This window comes from Heterocephalus glaber, unplaced genomic scaffold (genome assembly GCF_053883595.1).
Source record: "Heterocephalus glaber isolate CG9 unplaced genomic scaffold, H.glaber_assembly_v1.0 deba00001497, whole genome shotgun sequence".
In the NCBI taxonomy this organism is placed as follows: Eukaryota; Metazoa; Chordata; class Mammalia; order Rodentia; family Bathyergidae; genus Heterocephalus; species Heterocephalus glaber.
In genome coordinates, this window is record NW_028258320.1 from 61,956,908 (window position 1) to 61,976,107 (window position 19,200).

Below are 19,200 nucleotides of genomic sequence, written 5' to 3' on the forward strand. Positions count from 1 at the left end.
GCCTACCTGGACTTCCCTTAGATCCTGGGGAGTTTGCTAAGGCCTCTCCTGGGCCAGGTAAAATTAGATTCCGGATCTACTAAGATACAGGTATTTCTCGTAAGATGTAATGCTAAGAAAGGAGATTTCAACATAGTGGCAAACCACTGAAGGTTTTGCCAAGCTCTCCTAGAGTATGGATCCCTTACGAGTGAACTATGGGCCACGTGTATTGGGAAATATTGACTAAAAGTGTCTGAAAAGAGGGAATCCCTGATTTGTAGCATGATTTGCATGATGTAAATATTTTCTCATCGTCATTTTATGCTACAAGGCAGTGCCATGTATGGAGAGTTGGGAAGAGCTGGGTAGTCATTCAGCAGTAGATGGTATTTCCACCAGGCAGATACGTTGTATGTAAATAACCGGGGCAAAGATCTCAGTTAAATGGAGTCAAATAATTAGAAAGTAATGAATTTTTAGGATTTATTACCTTTGTTCTTGATATAATTCACTAAATGTAATTTTTTATAATGACTGTTTAACAACTCACCTGCAAAATTTCTGAACATACAGCATTCCTTGCCATGGCCTCCCTAATATGATTTTCTCTCCCTGTCAGCACATACCTGAGCCTCCTCTCCAAGAACACACACAACCCATACTATGTGTCCAATACAGCCCACTGGGAGGAGACTCTGAGGTTCAATTTATCTTGCCCTCAGGCAAATGACAGTTTCCGGTGAAGGATGTGCTACTGCCTGAGTAGCACATCCTGGAAGCCACCTGATGCCATCAAAACTTTCAGGATGTGAGTTTCCCTCTGAAAAAAACCCCAAGCTAGCCACTTCAGGTGTCTTGGAGCCAGACAGACTGATGGGGACAGCATCTTTAGGGGCTGAAGGGAGGCCACCTTTGGCATGTGGTAGGAACTGGGCAGAAAGGAAAACTATTAGTCTGTTTTCGGAGAAAAGAATTAGATTGTTTCCTTAAAGCAAAAGAAAGGTAGCGGTGACACAGAAACAAACCAACAAACAAACACACACACACATGGAAAAGCTTCTTGTACTGGTCAGCTATTGGCAACCAAAGAAATCAGGTACAGTAATGAATTCCCCAAAACAAAATGGTACTAATATTAAGCTGCAGCGCCCTCTGCCCTCCACAGATGGGATGGCAGGAGAAGGATGGTGATGGGAAGTGATGCTGCTGCTTGGAAGGCAGGTGTGTCCCCAGAAGGAAACAGGACAGAACTCAAAATAGGCACATACCATGCATTCAGGCTTTGCTGTTCTCCTCATCTACGGGATATGGTATCTGTAGGTCTTCCATTCCTCTGAGGGTGTGGCCCAACACAGCGTCACTGGGCTCTGAGCAGGTCCACATCTGCTCAGAGCTGGCCCTGCATTTCACTGCATTGCTATGAGAAATGCATTCATTTCTCAGAGCTGAAATGCTGGTGCCTGCATTTCACTGCATTGCTACTGCTTTTCAGGGCAGGCCTGTCCCCGTGGGGTGGCCCTCCCACCTTTCCTTGACCACCCAGCTTGGTGGCAAGGGTGAATGTGGGCAATTATGGCCAGGAAAATGAGAAACGATGAAATAACCCCACAATCCCTAGTTCTTCTGTACCCCTGGAAGGGCTCAGGGGCACATCCTGCATCCCACAGCAGCTAAAGATTTCTCACTCCCAAGGATATCAGGACACATTAGCCACTCCCTAGGAGGTTCTGGAGGCCAAAATCAGAGCCCCTCACCTCTTATTATTCCAGCTGACATCTCTCCCTAGCTGTCTGCTTAATTTGAGGGGATCCAGGTCACAGGTGAACCTCTGGAAACACTGACCAAGCAAGACACTTACATGGAAAAAGATTCTTTATTTAGCTTGCCCTATTGTAAGGAAAGGCTGAGATTCATACTACAGACTAAGAAGCTGATTTCTAAAAGATCAGAAAAGAAATTTTGTCTAGAGAAAGTTCTGCTCCTATCAGTTTCTGGCTCACAGCTGCATGTGGGATTGTAGACATTGCCGCCATTGACCTGTGCCATTCTGTCCAGCCTGGAGGCTGTGGATCCAGGAAAAGCCTGGGCCCCACCTCACTGCACTGCCACCTCAGCTCATCTCATCATACAGTCAGGCCAAGAGAGATTTAGTCAGGCTGCTCCTGGGTGCCCTGTTCTGTGCCCTCACTTCTTCCATCATCTCAGGCTGCCTGTGCACACGGGGGCAGGGTCTGAGCACATTCTCCTGGCTTCACATCCCTGTGCTTGGGAGACAGCCACTGGTGCTGCGTGTCCTCCCCAGTGTGAAGGCTGCCACAGCCAGGACCAAGGCCAGGAAGACCCCTGCAGCAATGGCAGGGTTCTGAGAGCTCCCCTGCGCTGCGAACTTCCCAGCTTCTCCACTTCTGCCACCACCAGGTCTGGGAGAAGAGGATACCGAGAAAAGAGTTGGGACCAGGACAGAACCCAGAGGAGAAGGAAAAAGAAGACAAGTAAGGGCTGTTGTCCCCATTAGAAGAACTGTTTGGTGGGAATCTAAAAAGAAATGGGAGAGGGAAGTGCTGAAGAGGAAACTGAGGTCATACCCCAAAGGGCAGCTGAGCATTGGGTGCGAGAGTTTTATTTCACCTTGTCTTATTAGTCAGGGAATCAAGGAAAGGTTGTTTTTATTTTTTGGTACCGGGGATCGAACTCGGGACCTTGCGCTTGCAAGGCAGACGCCGGAACCACTGAGCTAAATCCCCGGCCCTAAGGAAAGGTTTTTGAGTGAGCTCAGAGTTGGACTTTAGGAGAACAATTCTGGCCTGAGGTTCCAGTAGCCAGGAGAGAGAGGTGGGGCATTTTAGACCAGCTGGGAAATGATTATAACACTCCCAAGGGAGAAACTGCCAAGACCTGAGCTACTGAAGTGGCTACTGGGAATAAAGGGAGAGGAGCGAAGGTAACACCAGCTACCCCTTCCCTCGTCCTGTCCTGTTCTCCATAGCTCTGATGCTATAGGACATAGCGTGCACTAGGTTTATTCTGATTGTACCTTGTCCCACTGGAGTGTAAACACCTCAAGGACAGGAATTTTGATCTATATCTGTTTATTTTCTTCCTGGCACACAATAGGTATTTGATAAATATTCATTGAATGAATAAGTAAGGAAAGAATGGAAAATCAGCTGGCCACAGGGACATGCCTAATACTGGGCATGAAGGGAGGGAGCTGTTAACGATGCCTGAGAGTGATGCCCTGCTTGAAGGGAGTGTTTGTGATTACTACTGCTAGCCCATCCCTGTCCTCATCACTGGGCCAGGAATCTGGCAAGTCACCCTGAGAGTCCTGGGAATATCCCCCCCCACACACACCCATCATTCTCATGGCCAGCCTGATCCTGACGTTGGCCTGGTGTCATCACTTGGTGTTATCATGATGAGGAATAATAGCATCATTAGGGTTGTTACTATGGGTGATAATACCAACAGTAACAAAAGCTATTGTTCATAAAGTACCCAATGACACACACTACTCAGGGGTCAAGGCAGTTTAATTAACATTACTTTATTGAACCCTCTCAGCGGTAGTAAAGGTAAGGAATAGCATTTTCATTGTATGCACGAGAAGCAGAGGATAAAGCCTCAGGTCTATACGCCTTCTGGGTCAGAACTGTCTGCCCAGGCATAGCACAGCATGCCTGGCACATAGTAGGTATTCACTTTGGGCTGTAACATAACACCAACAGAAGCATCCTAATTCCATGAGTGTCATAGGGCCAGGCTTTAGCGAGCAGCGGGGTCATCCGAGGGTGACCTACCCAGGCTCCTCTTCTCCTCAGGGGGAACCTGCTGCTGGATGGGTCCCAGGATTACATCCAATTTTTCCTGGTAGGGGCCCACATCTCTCTTGGATCTCACCACACAGCCTCTGTAGCACCGGGAAGAGTAGTCATACGCTCTGCACACCACCAGTTTACACTGCAGGTACACTGAGGGGAAGCGGTTCAGGAAGTGGAAGGATTTGAATTTCATTCGGACAATCCGGGGAGATGGTTGGGAGTAGACTTGAAAGGTTTCATCCCTTATGCACCTGGAAGAATAGGATAAAAAAACCCTGTTAGTTCTCACCAAGGCACTGGATTTATCATGACTCAGTTATACCAAGCGTGGAACTCCACAGCCCATCCTGGCCGCCTCGGCCTCCCGAGCGACCTCACTTCCTTTCTGAAGACCATGTGGATCACACACTCACTGCCAGGGATGCAGACAAACCCTGACAGGCTGATGCATCACCAGCAGCTTCCAGTTCCGAGTCCCCCTGGAGTTTCCAGGCAGACAACCGGGCCTTGCACAGCACAGAAGATTAGGGTTCAAGTAAGAACACGTGCTCAGTGGCCGCAACTAAGCCGGGGAGTCAGGAAGTAGAAGCTCAAGTTTGCAGCCCAGGAGCAGGCCAAATACAGGGGAGGAAAAAAGATAACTTCTTTCCCTTTCCTGGTTGCAGGGCCAGGCAAAGTGACATTTGGCTCTAAGTTGGGCAATGTCAGTGTTCCCCAGCCTGCCTGGCTCTCCTTCTTCCAGGGCCTCTCTCTCCTGAACCACTGGGCCTCTCCTGAGCCCTGTGCAGCTGTACTTTCCACACTGGCCTGTGGACCACGTAGGACCCCTACTCCAGTATCCAAGCATCTCCTCATTCCCTTGGCAGAATTCCTTCCTCATTCCCTTGTCCCAGCTGGTGGTAGAGGGAAAGTGACTTAAGAATCTGCTTAGGGAATTTTACTAGATATGAACAAAGGTGCATCTCCCCATGAGAAACCATGTGCAGTTATAATGGTGGGGCTTTGAATGAGGGGGCAAGAGAAGAGTGAGGTAAGCTGGCCTGGGGACCACGGGGTGTGAATGTCTTGTGGATGAATGGCCGCAGTCCCAGGACAGCCTGGTTGTCCCAGAAACTTGTCCTGGGTCTGCTTACCCTCCCTCCTCTGTCTTCCAAAGCTTACTTCCTGCCTCTACCTTCACTTCAGCTGCTTTCAAATACTCAGATCTCTTTGTTTTGTTTTGTTTTTCCCACAGCAACCTCCTTAGTGGCCAAGGTGAGAGAAAAACCCAGAGGCTCATTCAGAGGTAGGGCATTTGGTACAGGCCAGGGAGCTCTCATACATCAACAGCATCTTTAAGTAGCACCCTCATTGGATTTCTCTTCTCCACATGCATTTAGTACCCCTCCTTTTGTAAAACAGCATCACTACATAGGTGGCAGAATGTCACCAACAGACAAGAATCTTTTGGCAGGCTATTAAATTGCTCATTTATTTGCATTCATTTCAATCATTCTGTATCCACTCAAATGCCAACTTGTTCCTCTATGGAGAGAGGGGATCTGGGTAACCTTTCTTTCCATCTGTTGCTGGGGGGACGGCTGCTAGTTGAACCAACTGCATAGATTACAGACAAGATGAGCCTTACCCCTTGTTTACTCAACTGACACATGTTCCAACTGTGCCTGGAAAGAGATGCTGCTTTTAGTACCTTGCGGAGGTGTGATCTTTAATCCTCACCCTTTGTTCCTAGCAGCAATCCTTACCCTGTCAGCATAATTTCTTAGGAGGCAATGGCTACTAAGATATTAAAGGCCACTTTGCAAGTCAAAAAGTGCAGTGCCACTACCAGCAGGGAACACAGAGTAGGACTGGACTTGTACCTCTGGCTTCTCAGGACCCCATCAGGGAAAGCAGCAGAGTCTCGCCCACCTCTGCAGAGCGCCTCATCTGGGAAGCTGGAGTAACGAAGCACATTGGCCTGACCCCTGCACCTCCTGAGCTGAACTGGAGAACTTTCCAGGCCCATGGAAGTCACAAAGACCTTCTGATGACTTCAATGCAGTGATCCTGTGGACCACCTGCTTTTTCTTGTAATAGGAAAGCCTTATGATGTGGGCATCATTATCACAATTGACAGGTGAGGAAACTGGCCCAAAGAGGTATGCATTTCAACCTTGTTCCGCTCCCAAACCAATGCTTTTCCCATTAAACACAGATAGTTTTAACCAAAGCATAGTGTTTGGTCACCTAGGGTCTAATCACAGTTTACAGCCAACTTATTGAGTGACCACTGGTGAGTCATTCCATTTCTCCTACGTGTTAACTGGAGATGATGCATGAAAATCCTGCCTCTCTAATCAGGGATGTTGTCCAGGACACAACAAGAAAGGCTCTCAAAAGAAAAAGTCACAAGATATTACTAAAACTAGAAAAGGGTCTAGCTAAGCCTCCACTCCTAAGAATTTCAGTTAACTAAAATCTGTACTCTGAGCCTTCTGCGCCACTATGTTTGAATTATCAGGCAGAGGTTTAAACCTATAAAGTAGTACTTACCCTCTCCGGATGAGATCATAAGTCAATGATGAGAAGTCATTGGGGTATGGTGAAGCCACACAAGTGTCCACAAATAAGGCCAGGGAGGCATCAGAATGGAGGATTTCAGCCTGAACATACAAATTCTGATCCAGGTCCACATAGTATGGGCTATGAGTCACAGGATATAAGAAGGAGGGGGAGGTAAAGAAAGAAATGTTCACGTTGAAATTGCCATACTGGATTTCCTGGACCTCAATGGTGTCATTAGTGATGTACATGGTGTTGACCCAGGTGTTCTGGAGCATCTTGCAGCTGACATGAATGTGGAGGTCCTTTCTCCTTTTGATGATGCCATTTGAAACAGCTGCTTTGAGGAGGTTGGAATAACTGATGGTTTCATTATCGACCTAGGAGAGGCAGGCAGGAGAGCAGAGTTAGCCAAATGTCTTCTGGTAAGAGAATTTCATTGCTGATTTGATTTATAACAAGAAGGAAATGACTCCACAAACTTCAAAATATTCCCAGACCACATACAGATGGCCCATGCCTGTTCCTGTGGCTGCTATTATCTGGCCTGGATGTCCAGCTCAACTAGTAAGACTTCCTCCTCGCACTCCTCTACCACATGATGGGGACCATGGTGTGGGCCAGTCGTTGCTCTTCCTCATGGCAAGATTGGTGTGTTTGGATGGTCTCTTGACCTACCATGTGACTAGCTGAGCTTGGACTCCATGTTTCAAGGCTCAGAACAAAATATTCTGCTTCATTCTCACTGCTTCTGGGAGTCATAGGGGAGGAAGACGCATACTCATCAGAGGGGGGTCTGGTGAGATCAGTGTTAACTGCTTGGTGTTTTGATTGACTGGTAACTGCTGCAGCTTGATGACTGATACTATGGGAGCTAGAAGCCATAGAGATACAGAGTAACACTAGTAGCAGGGTTGGTCTCTGGGGTTGGGCACCCTGGAGCCATTCTGTCCCACCTCTCTATACCACAGGACCATTTGCTACTGTGCCTTTCACTAACCAACAAATTCCTAAGAATCTTGGCCCCTCATGCAATTTGATGTGCCTACCATCTCTTAAAAGTGACTTTTCCCCGGGACGGGAGCCCTATTCTTGGAAGCTGTGATCATCTTACAGGAAAGATGATGTCTAAACATTCTTTCTTGAGGGCTTGACATAGTGTCACCAGTAGCATTGGTAGCATCTGTAAGTGTCAATGGAATGAATGAAAGGAACAGGGGCCAGCAGTGCTATGGAAGTGCTAGGATGAGGGGAGGGCGAGGCAGGGAGCTGTCACTCCAAATGGCCAAGAGGACACAGGCAACAAGACCTCCTGGAAGCTTCACGATTGTGATCACACAGCCCTGGTGGTGAGGACGAGAATATCATCGCCCGGCTGGGGACTGTGGGATTTCTTCTCCTAGCAAGTCCTACGATGGCCAAAACCAAATCTCTTCCAGTCCCACATCCTTTGAGTCCCAGCACGCCATGAATACTTTTGCGAGAATGAACAGAAAAATAACACCATTAGTGACCCAAACAGAAATCCTAACATCTAAGGCAACCTTAATCTTTAAATGTAAAAAGGAAGAGAAACTTTTCATTTTAGTCTTATACACTGTCAAGGGTAAAACTCTATTGCTGGCTGGTTGGGATACTGAACAAGGTTGCTTCTGAAGCAATCATCACTATTGATAGGCTGACTCCCAGGGCCTAAACTCATGACAAATCAGAACCCAACATGATTAACTTATAGGATGAAATATAAAAGCCAGTTGGAACAAACCACTTGCATGACATGGCTGATATGGACTCTTCCCTGAAGTAAGTCTACCTGACCCACCAAATTCCTCTTCAAAGGGGACCTGGTGTATATAAGATCTGATTAGGGGAGCTGTGGACCATGTAGCCATTGTAGGCCCTCAGACCCAGGCATTCATAGCCAGTGGGCCCATCTAGTTGGTGAAATGACTGTCCCCTTCCTAGCTGTTTCTTGTGAGTCAAAAGAGCAGGAACATGTTTTCCAGGTAATGAAGAGCATCACCTTAGCACCTAGCACAGCGACTGCCACATGGCAAGTGGTCACTACGTTTCTGGTGCAGGAACATGGCCCTGGCTGGCCTTGTGTGCTCCACATACATTGTACAATCAATGTGAGCATTTCATACTATGTATGACCTGCAATCCTAAGCCAAAGAAAAGTATTATCATTGTTTTGGTCCTTAACACAAAATCTTGAAATGGTTATTTAGGTATCAGGCAAAAATTCAGAACTTAGAATTGCTAATTTAAAATTAAATGCACCCGGGATAAATGTACTGTACTTTCAATGGTTTGACGATGTCATCACTGCCTCAGAACATTCTCATTGCCCCACAGCTCCCTCCTACTCCTGGCAGCTACCCCTCCAACCTGGTAGCAAACAGCCGTGGATAAGCATCCTGTCACTGCACATTTATTCTCCAGTTCTAACTTTAATACAAATGGAGTCATAGGCACGGCTCCTTTCCCTCAGCACAAGTTTCTTCAGATTTTCAGATTCTGGTGTCAGCCCTACCCCTTCATGGCTGAGCAGCCTTGGGCAACATGCCTGGTTTCTCTCAGCTCAGTTTCCCATTTTTAGAGGCAGGCAGCAGAACCACTGAGCTAAATCCCCGGCCCTTGTTTCCCATTTTTAAAGCAAGGATGACAATAGGTGAATACTTGAGAAATTGAGGGAGCAGGCTATGGACTAATCACAGCATCTGCTACTTGTAAAATGACAACGGTCCCAATTTGCCCAGGACTGAAGGATTTCCTGGGACATGGGACATTCTGTGCTAAAATCTGCATTTTCAGGGAAACCAGGATGGTTTGTCACCCTAGATGGTGACAGCTCAACAAATGGTAGCAGCAGAAACCAGTTAATTGTGACACTAATGAGCGAATAGGCTTTCTCCAAGGCTTAGCAATGTGTTTGCATAGCCATGCACTTCTGGAAAGCTCAGGAAAGTAAGATATAGATGTATTCTTTGGTTTAATGGGGCCCCTGCCATTCTCACTCATCTCAGCCCCACACTATACAAGCTTTAGGCCCCTATAAAACTCATAACTGACCTGGAGCTGCCCTTGTTATTGCTGGTGGGAGTGGCAGCCTACCAGGTGCACTCTCTGCAAGATACAGCTGGAGAAATTGCCCACTGAGCTTTCTTCTGTCCTCCTACTTCCTCCTATTTGGAAGCAGCTATAGCTAGATCATGGTCCCAGAGATTTCTATCTTCCCTTGGTCTGACTGTTCTAATTATAACATGAGGATCCCAAGCATTCAAGATGCATGGTATATATCACTGTAGGAAAGCATGCTCAGTAGGAAGTGGAGTGAGCAATTCCAGGCTTACCTGCCTGATGGTGCCACAGCCCAAGTAGGGAATTGTGAATATCACATGACTCCGGGTTATCTGGGGCTGACACTGGTAGTTCCCGTTCCAGGCAGAAATGACAAGGTCACTGGCAGAAAAGCCCAGGGATTGGAGGTAGGCCCTGCTCACACTGGCTTGCATGTGATTCGGCAGACAAAACAGATCTGATGGACAGGGCACATAATACACTTGGTCAGTGTCCCCAAGCCCCACAAGTCCTACTGGGTGCTTTTTCCATATAAAGGAGCAAAGATAGAGACAGTGGTGCACACAGTTAGCATTTAGGGTGCATGGATAGAATATATCTCATTGCAGCCCCTGGGTGCTCTGCAACTCCATCAACCCCTCCTCATGAAAGCCCAAAGGAGGCAAATGGACTTAGGATGTCCCTGATGGACAACAGGAGGCAAGATTTTAAACAAGTGAAATATTTTGCCACATTACTATTTGTTTACAAGTAAAGTAGCTCAACAGTCAAATTTGGGTGATTTTAAAGTAAGGTCATGTAGCTATGGAGAAAGTCAGTGCTTCAGATTCTGACTGCTTAAAAGACCTTGGACAGCATCTTGCCTGGCCCTTGATCACTGTATACATCAGTCCATATAACACCTCAGATTGGAGCCACATGGCTGCTGCTGGAAGTGGCTGTGACCAGCCCCATGCATCTTCAGATGGAAGTCTACTTTGTTAGGTCTCAGGACTTGGCCAGTGTCCCGTATTCAATGAAGGTCATGAAGCTTCAAATCAGGTGCTTATTCTGCCTTTGGCACTGATTTCTTACTATCTGCTGAAAGCCTGATCTTGTACCGTCTACTTCCTCTTTGCTGACTACAATAAGACTAATACACTGCCAATCATCCAGTGCTGGCCCTTGACCTCATATCCAGCAGCTAGATTCCCAAGACTCAGTGTCCAAGGCCTGGCTAGGCAGGAAACCAAGCCCTGGGGCTCTGACGGGGCTGACCTAATTTTGTATTTCACAACCACAGGACAGCTGAGCAACAGAAGGCTCTCAGTGATGTCCCCATTCTGAACCAAGCATTCTCACAGGAAACTTACGTGTGCTGTCATTAGTAAAGGTGGAGTAGTACTCAGCATGGAACCCTCTCCGTGTGACACTGATGTCGCTGGTGAAGCGAACTGACATGAAGTTCGATGTTGAGATGAAGGAGCCCCTGTACCCATCACAGATCTTAGCAATGAGAGGGGAACTATAGTGGGGGCCATCGAAAACCTCAATATAATCAAAGCTGCAGCCACCTTCAAGCCTGCAGAGACAAAACAGACAGTTTTAGTTCTACTTCTGTCCAGACTTTGATATAGGGGAACAGATCTCAGGGAGGAGGTCAGACTTTTACGCTACAAATGCTGACAAAGTTCATCATTGAAGAGTAGATTTCCTTAAATCAAGTGGGATTTGTTTTCCCGTGATTGCCATGCGTGGGTCCTCATCCACCCTTCTGGAATCACACATACAAAATCTATAGCCCTCTCCTAAAAACCCTTTAAATTGTTGAAGGAAGGATGTATATTCGACTTGAACCATTTTTCTTTCATCAAAGAGACCTTGGTTCTTCTAGAGAGTGAAATATACATCCATGAGTCCATAGTGTTATAAATAAATCATTGAAGAAATAAATATCAGGCAAATCAAATAACCTTCTGGTGTTCAAGTTTCTTATTGACAAAGGTGAAATGATTCTGTCCGTGTATATGGAAGAGGGCAGTTCTGAGGCTCCAATAAATAGCATATGGAGAAGTGCTTTATATAATGTCAAAAGTGGTGGTGGTCACTGTTACTGATATGCTGGCCAAAGAGTAGCCAAGGCCAGCTTTGTCCCCTAGGAATCAGGAGCTTTAGGTGCAGCCATTGTAACACAGTGACAAGGAGATTTGAATCATGTATCTTTTGGAAAACCCCAACTGAATGATCAAGGCAGAGACTTCCAAGATTTCTGCAAACAGAAATCAAGAGAGATAACTGTTTTGTTCAGTGATAGTTGTTAGAGAAGAAAGTATGGTACCCCCTTGTCTGGGATTCTAGAAAACTCTGGTGCCTCTTCACTCTCAGCTTGCCACCCCCCTTCTTGGATAGATCAAGTATTAATGCACTTTTGGTGATGTCCTCTGCTTAAAACAATGATTTTCACTTGTAATTGGGGGAAGAACAGACAGCCTAATGTCTGATCAGCAGTAATATCCTCCATCTGCCAAACCCCAGGAACTCATGAGAGAAAGGAAGGCGTGGTAAGGAGAGTTCAACAAAATGGGTGTAGTTAATAGGATTATTCACATTACTACCCCAAGACCATCATTGCTCCTAACAACATTCCCTCCCTCCCACTGGGTAACATCTTCCAAGTATTTTGACGTAGTCATGACATAGCACTGACTTTCTCAACAGTCAGGGAGGTGAGGAGAGAAGATATTTCATTCCCCTCTTTTGACTGAGGCTCAGGAAAGATGCATGACTTCCTGTGGTCCTACAGCAAATTAGTGGAAGATCTGGAACTTTAACTCGGAGCCCTTGTCCCCTCCAGGGCTGTATCCCCAATCTATTACCACTCCCCATAAACTGTTGCTAGGCTAAGTCAAAAATGAAACCCATCATTTAAAATAGCACCTAGACAAACATCACCCTTGAATTTCTAAGTACCCTGTCTTCTCTTTCGAAATGTCCATGGGGTCCCTGATGCATTCTGCTTTGCATCCACATACTCACTGGACATCTGTGAAGATGATAGTGACAAGGTTGTTGTTTGGAACTTCAATGTCCCACACACATCTGGCGTTGTTGGGATAGTTCCCAGGGTAGAACGGGCTTGAAAAGCGCCCTGATGATTGGGACAGGAAACCTCCGCAGGAATAATTTGCTGTAAGGACAAAATGGAAATGCTGCTGACTGCACAGTAATGTGAGAAAATTTTTTACACAGTCTCCAAGGCAGGGACACAATGAGAGGTGCCCTGAACCGGGACCATCCACCAAGGGTCAGGGAGACAGCCTCCTGGGGAGGCTATGCTTAGATAAGTTTTCTCCTACCCATTCCCATCAGCCCTCCACAGTGTCCTCGTCATTGAGGGAGAGGGAAGGGGATATTCAAGCATCTCTGCCACAGGCTTTTCAGGGAGTTCAGAACTTACTGTTTGGACGGCTGGTGATGGGGAAAGCAGCTGTTGACAAAGAAAAATCATGATCAGTTTTTTGGTATCGTCAATGCAGTTGCTGAGTGCTGGATTATCTGTGCCAGACACGATGCCAGCCCTGTGTTTCGGGGGGCGGGGGGTGACTCAGGAATGTCACAGGTGGAGGAGAGGATGATGTGTCTTGAAATGTAAATAAGATAAAGGAAAGCCCTGGGATGGGAGCCAGTGGTTTGGCTCCTGGTCCAGACTTTGTGGGGAACAGAGGGCAGGAACCTGGGGAACTGGCAGAGGGAGGAAGGTATTCCAGGCAGCAGGAACAGCACATGCAAAGGGGCCCAGCATGAGAGACCTGGGGACTTGCATGTGGATGGCAAGGAAGGCACAAACCAAGGGAAGGGAATTGTGGAAGGCCCTGAGGCCTCAAAGCCTTTGAAGGCTGAGGCTGGAACTAACAATTGGGCAGAAGTGACACCCACATTTTACAAAGACACCCCCTGGCTGCTTTGTGGAGAAAGACGGGAGGGGATGGACCTGAAATTGCTGCTGCAGGAAGCAAGAAGTGAGAGGCATCAAGGGTGGTGATGGAGAGGAAGGAACCAAGGAGCCAGAAGTGTGCTGAGAGTAGCAGGCTGGACTGAGGAGCAGATGAGGAGGGACTGTTGCCCATTATGGCACATACTCTATGATGAAGCAAGCTCTATTTGGCCTCTCCTAGACAGGGTCTGGTGTCAGGGAAGGGACAGATAGGTCATACAGGTGGCAGGCCTCTCCTGGGGACTAACTGGAGATCTGAATCCTAATCAGCCAAGACACTAACCACAGGGGCAAAGTGTCCTGTGGCCTACCAGGGTTAAGACAGCCAGTGCAGGGGATGCAGCCTGCCAGGAAGACATGACAGGCAAACCCTTGGGAGGTGACCAACATATCCCACAAAGTCTAGTCAGCAACAGCTGAGAGACATGGAGGCCTAGAAAGTAAGATGCAAATCACAGGTACTTACTTGCTGTTGATGAGTAGTTTCCTAAAATTAGACAGAAGAAGTACATAGGTTACAAAATTGACTAGGAGGAGTGGTCAGCATGGAGCAGGGACACATCCAGTGACTCATAATCTGACCCTAAGGATGAGTACACTGTGGCCCATCGAGTTATTGTGATTGGGAGGAGGCTTAGGTGGGCTTCCCAGCTGCTTTCACAGCCCCATAATTATTTGCAGGTCATCAGCATCACAGCTGGTGGTCACAACCACCATCATTTTTTACTTGCCCAGAATAGTTCTAAGATCATACCAATTGCCATTGGAAGCAAGTGCTAGCACGATCATGCCCATTAATGAATGAGGAAAGTGAAGATTAGAGATGTTGAATCATTGCTAAAAGTCATATAGCCAGCATGATACCCTCAGGACCCCAAAACTGGTCAAAGATAAAGTGGCTCATGCATGGTCTTCTGAAGTGGAAGGCCAAGGGCACCAGCTGAAAAGTTTCTACCATTCCCACCTCTAGGTCTGAGCCATAGACACCAGCGGACACTGGCCTCAAACTTTCACTTTATAATGGGTTACAGGGAAATGGGACTTTCGTGACACCTTGCCACGCCTGTACAGATGACACCAGCATCTTCAGAGCGGCCACAGTTATGGGAGAACCAGTCTCAGCTCTGGCACTGCCAGAGAGTGGTTTCTATCCCCAAGCATTCCACATCATCCCAGGGTGATAGGGCCAGAGCCAGGGTGAAAGTAGGCATTTGTTGTGGCTTGAAATGCATCTCCACAGCCCAGCTGTCTGCAGACCACCTGTGCATCCTGTATGCCCCAGGAGTCATCATAAACAGTCCCCCACCAGCCGTCATGGTAAACTTCCACACGCCCCGCACAGGAGGAGTTTCCATTGACCAATCTCAAGCTGCCATCTAAAAGATACATGCAGCAGAAGATGATGACCATGTCCCACAACATATCTCAAAGGCCCAATACTCCAGAGGCCTTTCCCCATGCCAGAGTTTCCAAACAGAAGCGTCTAAACATAAGAGCAGAAACACTGGACCCATGTAAAGCTGGAAAGGGCGCCAGACATCACAGAGCTAGGACCCCTGTCCTCCAGTTGGGGACTGCTGGCTCAGCAGTGAGAGTCCCCAAATCCCCAGGGATTTGGTAGCAGACCCAAGGCCAGATGTGTCCCCTATTCTGTATATTTGACTTCTTTGCCCAAAGACCTAACCCTCCTGCGGTTCACATAGGTCAGCTGTAAAATAGGGAGAATGGACAAAGTATCACCAAAACACCTCTTTGATTTCCCTGGGAACCACAGTGAATTCACGAGAGGCTGGCTAAGTCCTCCAAGCCTCACTGGTCAGGGCTAGTGTACACTTACCTCTTGGAAAGGAGTTATACCAAGCCAAAAAGCCAGTGTTTTGGAAACTGACATCACTTCGGAATTGAATGGTCATTCGGTTGCTAGAAGATGTGAATATTTGCCCGCTGCCGTTACAGATCCTCCCTAGCGAATTATTGCTATTCAGTGATCCATCGAAGATTTCAACATAATCTATACAAGGACTATACCCCTCCAACCTGTATAGAAAATATATATCCAAGTCAACCTTGCAGTTACTATGGTTCCTCCATTTTATAGATAATTTGGACATTTACAAGTGATGTTGCTGATTACATGTGTAATTAACAACAGACCAAAGGGCTGCCCTGCCACCACCCCCCGCAGTAGAGATCAAAACATTGCTGTTGCTTGTGCATAGTACACAAGAGTGAAAACACCAGCTACAACACCAGGTATGCCATGGAAGACCCACTCTTCACAGGGTGATCTGGTGAGACTTACTGCAGGTCGTAGAATCCCAGGTCTATGCGATAATCGGAGCGCACTTCTATTTGCCACACACACAGGGCATTGTTGGGATAGTATCCAGGGTAGGATGGGCTGGAGAATGTCCCACTGGCATTGTATAAGACGCCACCACAATTCACAAAGGGTACTATAAAGGAGAGAGAGGGAGATGACCCCATTGTCTTCAAGAAATTCATGACAGGCAATCATCTTTACAGTAAGAATCTTCATGGCTTCATCCTTTATACTTTATAACATGACTTAATTATATAACTGGATGCTTAATTATATAACCTATTTCTTTTGTCCTACAATTAGGAAATGTTTAACTAAATTATGATACAACCATATAATGGAAAACTGTGCAGGTGTTAATCCTTACAGTATAGAAATAATTTTAATGCCATCAAAATACTAACTTTAAGGCCACAGAAAAAGTATTTATTATATTCTCTGAAGTGAAAATTAATGTTATGAGATATAAGACATGTTCTATTGTACGTATGTGTGTTTCCAGAATGTTTGTCAAAATACAATAGTAATTATGTATTCATTCTTTCAACAAGTATTTCCTGATTGGCAGGCACAGTGCTAGGTAACAAAGATGCAGTAACAAGCTGGGTATGGTGGCACACAACTGTTATCCCAGCACTCAAGAAGGCTGAGGCAGAGGATGACATGCTTGAGCCCAGTCCAGGAAAGCTAGCATCTTAATGAGACCCTGTCTCAACTATAAAAAATAAAAGGGCTAGAAATGTAGCCTAAATTGTGGCATAGCTGCATAACAGAATACAATGCAGGCATTGAAAAGTATACGAAGGAAGTTTTAATGACACAAAAAAGTAGCCATATCACTTTTTAAGAGAGCTTTTAAAACATACTTGCACTGTGAAATTATATGGAAAAGCATGAATACTTGTTAGTTAATTAATTAATTAATGTACTTGTTTTTTGAGACAGTCTTACTATGTAGTTCAGGCTGGTCTTGAACCCACCATATAGCCCAGGCTGGTCTTGAATTCATAGCAATTCTCCTGCCTCAGCCTCCTGAGGGGTGGGATTACAGGGGTGCATCACTATGCCTGGCTTGAAATGGTTGGTTTATTAATCTGTCTCCCTTCTTCCTTCCAAATCTTTAGAGGTACTATAATAAGTAAAATCCTTTAAGTCTATTCTCTTAAGAAAAGGCAGACTCACCTACTGTTGTAAAGGGAGTTTGTACATCTGCAAGGAAGAAATGAAAACATGAGTGAGTCTCAGGGCTCAGACTTCCTGGAACAAGTCCCTTGGGATGATATGCAAGACAAATGTTGAGGCCATTCCCCTTCATCACTTGGAAACACTTCCTGAGAGGCAGTGGAAGGGGAGTTAGCACTTACCTCCTTAGATTGCATTAAACTCTCCTTTGCTATAGGGACAAACCTAGGGAAGCCCCGCAATACAGCCAAGCTTAGAGACAGCAGAGATTTGCCTCTGCAGTTGACAGAATGCCCATGCCACAGTGAGGCCCAGAGTGAGAGCGTGCTGGGGCGGAGGACCCCTTCTGAAGGAAAAGCACCCAGTAAAATAGAGAGCGATTGTATCGTCACCTGAGCAGATGACTGCTGCATCCTCATGGTGTCCACAGTTGTGGGAGAGCCAGCCACGGTGGGGACAGTTCCACAGGTAGGACTCATGACCTGAGCAGGCCACGTCATCTAGGACAATTGGTCCTGAACCCTGACCAAACCGGGCATTTCCTGGAGCAGACCTGGCCCAGCCACAGCCCAGCTGTCTGCACACCACGTTGGCATCGTTGGTGTCCCAGCTGTCATCACACACGGTGCCCCAGGAGCCCTGGTACAGGACCTCCACGCGACCCTGACAGCGGTGCCCTCCGTTCACCAGCCTCAGGGAAAAACCAGTAGCGTTTCCTAGGCAGAACACATAATTTTAATTTTGATTCCCTTCCTGTGAAGAACATCAAGGCCATGTTGTGGCTATGAAGCCAAGACTCCTTCCCAGGATCCAACTTTCTCACGCAGGTTAAAGGCCCAAGGAAAAAGCAAGTGACCCCCTCCCTTGCTAGACAGGGGCAGTTGTCACCATGAGTTCATGCAGAGCACAAGGGCTCTGATGGAGATCAGCCTGAGCATCTGTTTCTCCAGTCTGGGATCTTCCCACTTTCAAAGGCTCTGCACGTCCTTCTGCTGACCCAAGACCTCATGTCCAGAATCACTGCCCAGCCTCTGATAGTTGAAGCCAAAGACAACAGAGAGTGCTCCATGACAGGATCGAGATTACTGGTAACTAAGGCATCAGAACCATCCATCTCTCTCCTTCCCACATCAGTGTGTGTGCCTCCTCCGTGTATTGATGAGACTGCAGAATGCCAGGGTGTTTCAGGGAGTATTACAAGGAAGCAGAGTCACCTCCACCCCTACTGCACAGGAGGGCACCTGCATAAGCATGGACTTGCATCCACACATGCACACACACTGCACATCAGTGAAGCAGAAGGCAGAAATGGATCCTCTGGTGTGAGACAGGGCAAAAGGGAGGCAAAGATGAGCTCAGACAGATGTCCCACAGCACCCTCTGCTCTCATAAAAGATGCTGGAAGCCCATATCAGGACTCTTCTTCAGGTTTTGGAGTCACTGACCTGTGGCTGTAGCTCCTATCTCTCATCTCTCAGAGCAGGGCTGGAGGCCAGCACACTGTCATGGCAGTCTCCATTAAAGTTACTCTACACAACTCCAGCCTTGTCACTGTGGTTCAGCTGGACCACACTCACGCTAACCTCTCACTGAAGTCAAGATTCAGGTACCAAGGGGATAACACCAGGCAAATGTCAGCATAGACTTTGCCTGCTCCCAAGATTCTCACTCTTCAGGCGTGGCGCAGGTTGGGACTGGAAAGCCCACCAGAAACACAGTGGGGTCAAAAAATGTGACGCTCTTTAGAGTGCCAACTGATCAAAATGTCACCGTCAGCAAACCCTAAGAGCTCGGTCACTGCCTGAGCAACACTCTGTGAAAGGCAGGGCTCTTTCAGCAAGGGACGGGAACATAGTTCTTCTTGGAGAAGCAGGGCTCAAATATCTGCCACCTCTGCATTAACCGAGGCCTTGATAGAATCCTTCCTTCTTCTGGGGTCTGTCTCGATCACCTGCATAAGGATCTTCCCTGAGCACTGGATCAGGACGCTTCTGAAGCAAGGTCACCATCCACCCAATATCAGACCAACAACTTGGCCTTCAAAGACTTTGGACTCATCCAGCCCACAGAGACATGGCTTAGGTAGGGCCTCTCAACCTCATTCTTTTATTTCCAAGGCCAGGTTTTATCCAGAAGTGGGAGGGAGCCCCAGACATGTTTGAGAGAATTCTTACCTCCTGGAGTAGGTGTGGTGCGGATAGGCCATACATCTGCAAATGGCAACAAGAAAACATGGCTCAAATTAGACTTGCAGGAAAAGCATAGGGCAACAAAATTCCTCTGCCAGGCAG

At 47.0% G+C, this 19,200-nt stretch overlaps 1 protein-coding gene across 3 annotated transcripts in view; it reads right to left on the reverse strand.

Annotated features, from left to right (window-relative positions):
* Positions 1-3,504: 3,504 nt before the first annotated feature.
* Dmbt1 (deleted in malignant brain tumors 1) overlaps positions 3,505-19,200 on the reverse strand; it is a 28,494-nt gene continuing 12,798 nt past the window's right edge. For all 3 annotated transcript variants that reach the window (XM_087185198.1, XM_087185197.1, XM_087185196.1), the window contains 12 exons: positions 19,084-19,119; positions 17,302-17,625; positions 16,910-16,936; positions 15,707-15,860; positions 15,242-15,441; positions 13,871-13,891; positions 12,868-12,897; positions 12,447-12,597; positions 10,784-10,992; positions 9,704-9,888; positions 6,339-6,727; positions 3,505-4,054 (listed from right to left, as the gene is read on the reverse strand). In XM_087185198.1, coding sequence (XP_087041324.1) covers positions 3,748-4,054; positions 6,339-6,727; positions 9,704-9,888; positions 10,784-10,992; positions 12,447-12,597; positions 12,868-12,897; positions 13,871-13,891; positions 15,242-15,441; positions 15,707-15,860; positions 16,910-16,936; positions 17,302-17,625; positions 19,084-19,119 — 2,033 coding nt within the window. In that variant the 3' untranslated portion in view covers positions 3,505-3,747. The remainder of the gene's footprint in view (positions 4,055-6,338; positions 6,728-9,703; positions 9,889-10,783; positions 10,993-12,446; positions 12,598-12,867; positions 12,898-13,870; positions 13,892-15,241; positions 15,442-15,706; positions 15,861-16,909; positions 16,937-17,301; positions 17,626-19,083; positions 19,120-19,200) is intronic.